The 10890-nt window shown below is 41.5% G+C and overlaps 1 protein-coding gene across 1 annotated transcript; it reads left to right on the forward strand.

Moving 5' to 3' along the window:
- Positions 1 to 713: 713 nt before the first annotated feature.
- LOC311000084 (uncharacterized protein) lies at positions 714 to 8999 on the forward strand (the record flags this gene model as incomplete). Its single annotated transcript, XM_083990718.1, has 2 exons — positions 714 to 2372; positions 7344 to 8999. 2 exons carry the CDS (start codon positions 714 to 716, stop codon positions 8997 to 8999), a joined length of 3315 nt encoding a protein of 1104 aa, XP_083846844.1.
- Between the last annotated feature and the right edge of the window lie 1891 nt (positions 9000 to 10890).

Consider the following 10890-nt stretch of genomic DNA (forward strand, 5'->3'; position numbering starts at 1 on the left):
TTCTACAGTTTATTTTCACCAAGAGGGATTGTTTTAATGTAACTGATACAGATTTCTGTTGAGTTCAAGGGTCAATACTTTCATAACTGGCTCATAATTGTTACTGCATCTTAAAAAGGACAGTAAACAAGTAAAACATGAAACACCGTAACATACATTTATAATGTTCTGTACATGTAGTTAAGATTATATATCTGCAGTGTGAGAGTGTGAGTCTGTGCAACACAGTGAAATATCAAAACTAAATCTATAATATTTAGAAGTTACACAGTCACAATTCTGCTGAATTAAGCTCCAGAGCTGAAAAACACTTTATTAATGTTTTTGGCAGTTTATTTTCACAAGAGGAATTGTTTTAATGTAACTGTTGGTTAGGTTCACAATCAGTACATTTATTGCATATTTCTGGACTATGATGAGTTCAAGGGTCGATACTTTTATAACTGGCTCATAATTTTTACTGCATGTTGTAAAGGACAGTAAACACACCCTGTCTCTGACAAAGTACAAAGTAGGAAAACATGAAACACCGTAACTCTTCCTGCTTCAACAATCATCAAACGCCAACCTGTCAACGTATTTCCTTGTTCCCTCCCCTTCAGATCTATAGTTTGAAGATGGAACCAACATGTGGTGAAGAGGAGGAGCTGACAGGACCCGTTCACTGCAGAGACACAGAGAAACTCAGACAGTCGTCGTCTGTGAGAGGTGAAATGGCGCAGAAAGGAGTTCATCTGGACCAGGAGACCTTCTCTTGTTCCATCTGTCTGGATCCACTGAAGGATCCAGTGACTATTCCCTGTGGACACAGCTACTGCTTCAACTGTATTAAAACCCACTGGGATGAAGAGGATGGGAAGAAAATCTACAGCTGCCCTCAGTGTAGGAAGAACTTCACACCAAGACCTGACCTGGTGAAAAACACCATGTTAGCAGCTTTAGTGGAGGAGCTGAAGAAGACTGGACTCCAAGCTGCTCCTGCTGATCACTGCTATGCTGGACCTGAAGATGTGGCCTGTGATGTCTGCACTGGGAGGAAACTCAAAGCTGTCAAGTCCTGTCTGCAATGTCTGGTCTCTTATTGTGAGAAACACCTGCAGCTACATTATGATGTAGCTCAGTTGAAGAAGCACAAGCTGGTGGAGCCCTCCAAGAAGCTCCAGGAGAACATCTGCTCTCATCATGATGAGGTTATGAAGATGTTCTGCCGCACTGATCAGCAGTGTATCTGTTATCTCTGCCCTGTGGATGAACATAAAGGCCATGACACAGTCTCAGCTGCAGCAGAAAGGACTGAGAGGCAGAGAGAGCTGGAGCTGAGTCGACAAAAAATTCAGCAGAGAATCCAGGACACAGAGAAAGATGTGAAGGTGCTTCAACAGGAGGTGGAGGCCATCAATGGCTCTGCTGATAAAGCAGTGGAGGACAGTGAGAAGATCTTCACTCAGCTGATCCGTCTCATGGAGAAAAGAAGCTCTGAGCTGAAGCAGCAGATCAGATCCCAGCAGGAAACTCAAGTGAGTGGAGTCAAAGAGCTTCAGAAGAAGCTGGAGCAGGAGATCACTGAGCTGAAGAGGAAAGACGCTGAGCTGAAGCTGCTGTCACACACAGAGGATCACACCCAGTTTCTACACAACTACCCCTCACTGTCAGCACTCAGTCCATCTACACACTCATCCAGCATCAATATCCGTCCTCTCAGACACGTTGAGGATGTGACAGCAGCTGTGTCAGAGCTCAGAGATAAACTACAGGACCTTCTGAGAGACACATGGACAAACATCTCACTGACAGTGACTGAAGTGGATGTTTTACTGTCACCACCAGAGCCCAGGACCAGAGCTGACTTCTTAAGATATTCACAAGAAATCACACTGGATCCAAACACAGCATACAGACGTCTGTTATTATCTGAGGGAAACAGAAAGGTAACGGTGATGAGTAAAGATCAGTCTTATTCTAGTCACCCAGACAGATTCACTGAATATCATCAGGTCCTGAGTAGAGAGAGTCTGACTGGACGTTGTTACTGGGAGGTGGAGTGGAAAGGAGGAGGAGTTGATGTAGCAGTTGCATACAAGAATATCAGCAGAGCAGGGAGAGAAAGTTTGTTTAGACATAATGACAAATCTTGGGCGTTACTTTGGTCCAACAACAGTTTCACATTTTGGTTCAACAAGATCCAGACTCCAGTCTCAGGTCCTCAGTCCTCCAGAGTAGGAGTGTACCTGGATCACAGAGCAGGTATTCTGTCCTTCTACAGCGTCTCTGAAACCATGACTCTCCTCCACAGAGTCCAGACAACATTCACTCAGCCTCTACATGCTGGAGTTTATGTTTACTGGTCTGGTGGATCCACAGCAGAGTTGTGTAAACTCAAATAGACAAAGATCATTGAAGGAGCAGTTGGTTAAAATCTGTATTTTAGTTCATCACTTTCTTTAGTCTCCATGTTTGTTGCTAAAAGCTCATTGCTGTTGTGTCTCTGCACTGCACAGAGATCACCTGTCAATCAAACATTGTGGGCAGGACTTTGACATCATTTCTTGTTGTGTTGATGTTTGACTTTGTTGAGGTGGAGCTGGAGCCGTGGAGGAGATCACTGCTCATGATGATGTTTCTTTACCTAAACTCACATTTCTCCACATGAAAATAGAAACTTCTCTGAGCTCTAAATGTTTGTTGGATATTTGTGTTGATGTGCTTGTGTGTTGTTGTTTGGGCCTTAACAGAGAATTGAGATTTGTTCTCACTGTGGAAACTAAGAAATCTATAATTGCATTTACATTGATTTGTTTGTCAGATCAAATGTTGTTGTTGTTCAAATCCACTCACTGATAAGGTCTATGAGCTTTAATCAAAGTGTCAATATCATGATAATAATCAAGGAGGAGATAATTATTTTCTTTTCAGTATCTAGATTCAGGTTAAACAAATTGATTATGTAGATGAAGTTAATCTGTTTATGAAATAATCAAATAAAAGAGATTTTTCTTGAGGACAGATTAAATGTTTTCCTCTCTTTTCTTTCCTGGAACTAAAACGGAATAAAATGGTGAGATCTGCCCCAACTGCCTACAGACCAGAAACACTGAGATCATTATTTTTCATCTGGCGCCAACATCTGGTCAAAATTCAAACCCTTTATGTTGGACGTTTTTGCTGATTGAGAGCTGTGTTGTTCGTATTACTTAACATCTTGTACAACAGGAAGTCAGTTTGTTTGGAGATGGAAGACGATCAGAGAAATATTATCCTCAGGAGTATTAATTGTTTGGTTTCCATAACTCAAATAATTAAGTTTAATGTGATTAATGTACTTTTTTCTGTAAAGTTTCATATTCAATAAAATATCAACTAATATTCTTCCTCTTGTTCTTTTTTTCCCCCCTGCCCTGATCACTAAAAGTAGAAAACATATATTGTCTACGGCTTCTAAAACACATTATGCTGACTTACACTATATTTTCATTCCACATATGAATGAATTGTCCTGCTGCCATATTTTTTTCTAAAATATTTTTAAATTGACTGTTAATGTTAATCATATGTGTTTAAATACGTAACTGCTCTGTTGGACTATTTACAATCCCCTTGTAAACATGTCTACTATTCTGAACATTGTAAATGTTGAAACGATCATGTGGCACCCAAAACTGCAAGGTGGAGTTGGTGTGAAAACTGGGGCCCTGAAACTACTGAATGTTTCAAAGGTAGATGTCTGCATATCCATACACTAAAACTCATATGAAGCACTGACTTTTAAGCCCGGCAAGTTAAGTGGGAGTAATTTAAAAATTGACTAGAGAAACTAAATCAGATCAGTATTCACTGTGACCCTACTCTTTACAATAACACCTGTTCTCCTACAGTAAGTGCACAATGTTCCACGTACCTCAGCTAAGTTGTTCCAGCATCTTGGGGGGGGCTACCTGACTTTGCTTGATACCCAGACTGAGTCCATGATGTTAGGACCAGGCCTCACACCGTCTGCTTCAGGATGTCTGGTTCTTCTCTTCTCTGAAGATGGTTCTTCATGGATCTGGGTATAGACATGGTAAAGAGCTAAATATTCAAACCAAGGTTACAAGAATGCAAACAATCACACAATTCCTTTATTACATTTCAAGAAATGAAAGAGTTATTTCTTGTTATTTTACATGTTGAGGAATTTAGTAATAGAAGTTACCTTCACTTGATTTGCACGCTGCTAGCTTCAAACATTAGCCGGGAAAACTGGTAGAGAAGTTGAGAGATAAAGTGACAAAATAAAGTAGGCTAGTTGAAACACAAGACAAAATGGATTTTGTCCTCTAAGATGCATGTGCTCACTGAAAAAAATCAGTACGCTGTATGTTTAAATGTTTGTGATATTTTTGAATATTTTCGATGTTTCCTCTTACCGTTAATTTGCCGTTTCCATCAGAACTATATTTTTCAGCCGTTACTACACTCAAGTATCACTCCGCACATCAGCGGTCAGAGCGAAACGTAGCCTCACTTGTGCATTGGAAGTAGGTAAACTGCTAAAATAAAAAATGAAAAGAAACAACTGATTGACGGTAAGATAAAGTTTGATAACTCAGTGTACAGTCCAACGGATGCTAGTTTTTTTTCTGTGGAGATTATTCATGTCAGAAAACAACAACTAGTTCGTCAAATTGAACATTTACTGTTATAAAACATTCCGCTTCCTCATGGAAGGTGATGCGAAGATGTAGAGTTCATATTCATCTATTTTTAGAAACATCTTCAACCAAATATAGTACTATAGTGATCTGCTCAAATTTTGACTGCAGTAAATGATGGCAAGACTTCCCCCTCTGCCAGAGATATGGGGTTGACAGGTGTAAAGAAACCCATGCAGGAGAAAAGTCATTAAGTTGTTCTCATGTTTGTGTCAAACACAGAAAGTCAGACTTACTGTACGGTCTGTCAGGATGTCCTGGAGGAGAGGAGCCATGCTCGTCAGGGAGTGGATGTTGAATAGTCCGACGCTGATGTTGTTGTGGTTGTGCGCTGATGTGAGCCGACCTAGCTAGGCTGACTAGCTAGGTTGTGGTAGATTTATTAGTTTAAAGTCGTTGAAATTAAAGCTCCATCGGAATCCATGGTGGATATATTTCCAACAAGGCAGTCGAGGGGGGCACAGAGTCCATACAAACAGCCGATTAATCAACTCTGTTGCCGGTGAAAGACCAGAGAAGAACTCAGAGCAGCAGCAGCAGCAGCCAGGTGAGGAGGAGCGTAGTCCAGCACAACAACAGGTAAGCTGAAGTCTCATCTTCTCATTTTACACAGCAGTCTCTCTTTGCTATTGCTCATTCAACTGCAGGTCAGCATGTGAGTCTCCAACAGTTTTCAGAGAGACAGTAGCAGCAGGTGTCAAGTTATTGAATCCAGTCCTGGACCAGGCTCCTTATCGGGACTGAAGAGAAAACAGTCCCAGCAGTAGCTCTTGCTTGGTTGCACTAATCCTGGTAAACTGGGTGAAGGTCAACCTTCCTAGGTAATTTCAAGTTTTTCCTTAAACAGTTAATTTTGAAAACAGAGTTTCAATAAATCCATCAACCACGCAGTCTTAATCATTAATTTCCACCATTTAATGGACATGTAAAAGTTACACACTAGGCTACAGCTGAGTAAAAACATACAAACAAATAAATGAATGAAACAATATATTTGGATTGCAAACACTCTTTCAATATTTTTTGTGAGGCCTTCACTGAATACCTTGAAAGCCCAGACGGTTCCCTCTGACTATAACCTGCCACTGCAACTAAACTATGCAAAAGTGAAAGAAGGTGGATGGATGGATGGATGGATGGATGGATGGATGGATGGATGGATGGATGGATGGATGGATGGATGGAGTCTAAACAACAGAATCAACATTTGCTGTAAGCCTACTATATCATAATCTGCTGCTCCATCATTCATTCATTTTTGTGAGAACTTCTTTGTTTACAAACGCTCCATCATCACATCACCACCAGCATCATCACATCAGCATCAACATCACCTGACAGGACAGTGACTGTCTGTATTGTCCTGTGTGAAGACACTGCCATCTTGTGGCTCTTAAAGCAACATTGCAGAGTTTCAGCTCAGTGCTTCCACCATCTGGTTGAGAAGCGCTATCGTCTGGGGGGAAAAACGAAACTTAAAGAAAACGAAACTTATCAGCCAGCGCATCCAGCGTTTATTCCCATTAATAAACGACAGTATTTCCACATGTTTGCAAGGAGACTGTGTGGCGGGTGGTCGGGGGAGGGGAGGAGGGGGTGAGGGGGGTGGGGGGGTGGGGGGGCGGCGGCGGCGACGACGACGACCGGAGGGGAACCGAAGTTTCGCTTTTACCCACCACGTCTCTCCCTCGACGCAGAGGGGAGGGGGGGAGGAGGAGGGGTGGTGATTCGTACCCGTGCAGGGAAGTTACATAGTGCAGTTTCAGGCTGCAGCGGCAGCACCATTCATCCTATTAACCATTTTTCTACCATTGCAATGAGTCTGGAAACATTATTTTAAGGCCGAAAAACTCTGCAATGTTACTTTAACTCTCATCAGGACCAGTTGACACCTGAGGCTGAAGCTCTGTCCTGGCCACCTGGTTGTCCCTTTGATTGTTTCTTTTTTTTTTTTTTTAACTTAGTGCAACTTAATAATATACAGACTTTGATCATGTTTTGTTAACAAATGTACAACAAATGCATTTTTGACATAGTGTAATTTAAGATAATATACTAACATTTATAATGATATGTTAACAAATATAGTTAAGATGATATATCTGAAGTTTATGTGAGCCTATGCAACACAGTGAAGTATCAAAATAGATCTATAACATCTGAAAGTTACACAGTCACAATTCTGCTAAATTAAGCTCCAGAGCTGAAAAACACTTAATTAGTATTTTGACAGTTTATTTTTTACAAGAGGAATTGTTTTAATGTAACTGACAGGTTTACATTCAGTATTGCAAGTTTCTGCACTACGTTGAGGTCAAGGGTTGATCCTTTTATAACTGGCTCATAAGTTTTACTGCATGTTGTAAAGGACAGTAAACACACCCTGTCTCTGACCAAGTACAAAGTAGGAAAACATGAAACAACTTCACTCTGTTCCTGCTTCAACACTCATTAAGTTCCACCCTGTTCATGTGTTTCCTTGTTCCCTCCCCTTCAGATCTACATTTTGAAGATGGGTGGAACCAACATGTGGTGAAGAGGAGGAGCTGATAGGCCCCGTTCACTGCAGAGACACATGTTTAGATCAGAGCGCAAACTAGTTTCACTTCTGAGCAACAGAAACTCAGACAGTCGTTGTTGTCTGTGAGAGGTGAAATGGCGCAGAAAGGAGTTCATCTGGACCAGGAGACCTTCTCTTGTTCTATCTGTCTGGATCTACTGAAGGATCCAGTGGCTATTCCCTGCGGACACAGCTACTGCTTCAACTGTATTAAAACCCACTGGGATGAAGAGGATGGGAAGAAAATCTACAGCTGTCCTCAGTGTAGGAAGACCTTCAGACCGAGACCTGACCTGGTGAAAAACACCATGTTAACAGTGGAGGAGCTGCAGAAGACTGGACTCCAAGCTGCTCCTGCTGATCACTGCTATGCTGGACCTGAAGATGTGGCCTGTGATGTCTGCACTGGGAGAAAACTCAAAGCTGTCAAGTCCTGTTTGACGTGTCCGGCCTCCTACTGTGAGAAACACCTGCAGCCTCACTATGAAGCAGCTCCATTAAAGAAGCACAAGCTGATGGAGCCCTCTAAAAAGCTCCAGGAGAACATCTGCTCTCGTCATGATGAGGTGATGAAGATTTTCTGCCGCACTGATCAGCAGTGTATTTGTCTTGTCTGCCTTCTGGAGGAACATAAAGGCCACGACACAGTCTCAGCTGCAGCAGAAAGGACTGAGAGGCAGAGAGAGCTGAAGCTGAGTCGACAAAAGATCCAGCAGAGAATCCAGGACACAGAGAAAGATGTGAAGGTGCTTCAACAGGAGGTGGAGGCCATCAATGGCTCTGCTGATAAAGCAGTGGAGGACAGTGAGAAGATCTTTACTCAACTGATCCGTCTCATGAAGAAAAGAAGCTCTGAGCTGAAGCAGCAGATCAGATCCCAGCAGGAAACTCAAGTGAGTGGAGTCAAAGAGCTTCAGAAGAAGCTGGAGCAGGAGATCACTGAGCTGAAGAGGAAAGACGCTGAGCTGAAGCTGCTGTCACACACAGAGGATCACACCCAGTTTCTACACAACTACCCCTCACTGTCAGCACTCAGTCCATCTACACACTCATCCAGCATCAATATCCGTCCTCTCAGACACTTTGAGGATGTGACAGCAGCTGTGTCAGAGCTCAGAGATAAACTACAGGACCTTCTGAGGGACAAATGGACAAACATCTCACTGACAGTGACTCGAGTGGATGTTTTACTGTCACCACCAGAGCCCAGGACCAGAGCTGACTTCTTAAGATATTCACGGAAAATCACACTGGATCCAAACACAGCACACACAGAACTGTTATTATCTGAGGGAAACAGGAAAGCAACATGGTGTAAAGATCAGTCTTATTCTCGTCACTCAGACAGATTAATTTACTGGCCTCAGGTCTTGAGTAGAGAGAGTCTGACAGGACGTTGTTACTGGGAGGTGGAGTGGAGAGGAGGAGGAGTTTATGTAGCAGTCGCATACAAGAATATCAGCAGAGCAGAGAGAGAAAGTTTGTTTGGATGTAATGACAAATCTTGGGCGATAGTTTGTTTCAACAACAGATTCACATTTTATTTCAACAACATCTATACTCCAGTCTCAGGTCCTCAGTCCTCCAGAGTAGGAGTGTACCTGGATCACAGAGCAGGTATTCTGTCCTTCTACAGCGTCTCTGAAACCATGACTCTCCTCCACAGAGTCCGGACCACATTCACTCAGCCTCTACATGCTGGAGTTTACGTTGGTCCTAGATGCACAGCCGAGTTGTGTAAACTCAAATAGACAAAGATCATTGAAGGTGCAGTTGGTTAAAATCTGTATTTTAGTTCACCACTTTCTTTAGTTTCCATGTTTGTTGCTAAAAGCTCATTGCTGTTGTGTCTCTGCACTGCACAGAGATCACCTGTCAATCAAACATTGTGGGCGGGACTTTGACGTCTTGTCATTTCTTGTTGTGTTGATGTTTGAGTTTGTTGAGGTGGAGCTGGAGCCGTGGAGGAGATCACTGCTCATGATGATGTTTCTTTACCTAAACTCACATTTCTCCACATGAAAATAGAAACTTCTCTGAGCTCTAAATGTTTGTTGGATATTTGTGTTGATGTGCTTGTGTGTTGTTGTTTGGGCCTTAACAGAGAATTGAGATTTGTTCTCACTGTGGAAACTAAGAAATCTATAATCGCATTTACATTGATTTGTTTGTCAGATCAAATCTTGTTGTTGTTCAAATCCACTCACTGATAAGATCTATGAGCTTTAATCAAAGTGTAAATATCATGATAATAATCAAGGAGGAGATAATTATTTTCTTTTCAGTATCTAGATTCAGGTTAAACTAACTGATTATGTAGATGAAGTGAATCTGTTTATGAAATAATCAAATAAAAGAGATTTTTCTTGAGGACAGATTAAATGTTTTCTTCTCTTTTCTTTCCTCGAACTAAAACGGAATAAAATGGTGAGATCTGCCCCAACTGCCTACAGACCAGAAACACTGAGATCATTATTTTTCATCTGGCGCCATCATCTGGTCAAAATTCAAACCCTTGTTGTTGGACGTTCTTGCTGATTGAGAGCTGTGTTGTTCGTATTACTTAACATCTTGTACAACAGGAAGTTAGTTTGTTTGAAGATGGAAGACGATCAGAGAAATATTATCCTCAGGAGTATGAATTGTTTGGTTTCCATAACTCAAATAATTGAGTTTAATGTGATTAATGTACTTTTGTAAAGTTTCATATTCAGTAAACTCTCAAATAATATTCTTCCTCTTGTTCTTTTTTTCTGCCCTGGTCACTTAAAGTAGAAAACATGTATTGTCTGCATACACCAAACAGAGAGCTACTAAGACATATAATGCTGACTTAGGCTACACTATATTTTCATTTCACATATGAATGAACTGTCCTCATGCCATATTTTTTTCCATATATATTTTTTAATTGACTGTTAATGTGAATTATGTGTGTTTAAATAAGGAATTGCTCTGTTCGACTATTTATAAAAAAAAAGTAGTTGTTCTGTTCAACTATTTACAATCCCCTTGTTAACATGTCTATTGTCTACTGTTCTGAACATTTTAAATGTTGAAACGATCACGTGGCACCCAAAACTGCAAGGTGGAGTTGGTGTGAAAACTGGGGCCCTGAAACTACTGAAACTTTCAAAGGTAAATTTTGCATATCCATACACTAAAACTCATTTATACAACAGTTAGTTCCGACCGGTCCCAACCGAGCAATTTGATTGGACAACGAGACATTCCATAGTGCTGATATACAGTATAACAGCACTGGGACTTTTCACAGACATAATCACTCCGCTGTTCAGCTGGACAGAAGCTAAGTCAGAGCCACGCTCCCCATACAGGAGCTGCCCCATCTCTCTGCTGCTGCTGCTGCTGCTGCTGCTGCTGCTGCTGCTGCTGCTGCTACAGTTATAAACGGACCTGAACATTAAAACCTGGACCTGACCTGGTCCGTCTAATTGGAGATAAATCTCTACTAAACCCGGCTGGAGAAAAAAAAATCGCCGCGGGGGCAACTACGTTTTGACGGCGATGTGTTTTGATATTAGCGTTAGCTGTTGTTAGCCACGTAGCTCAGCTACTTAGCTTCAACTGTGTTTATATTGATTACATAGCAGATAAACAAATATAATACGGTGTCGATAA

This window comes from Trachurus trachurus (genome assembly GCF_905171665.1).
Source record: "Trachurus trachurus genome assembly, chromosome: 17".
Taxonomy (NCBI): domain Eukaryota; kingdom Metazoa; phylum Chordata; class Actinopteri; order Carangiformes; family Carangidae; genus Trachurus; species Trachurus trachurus.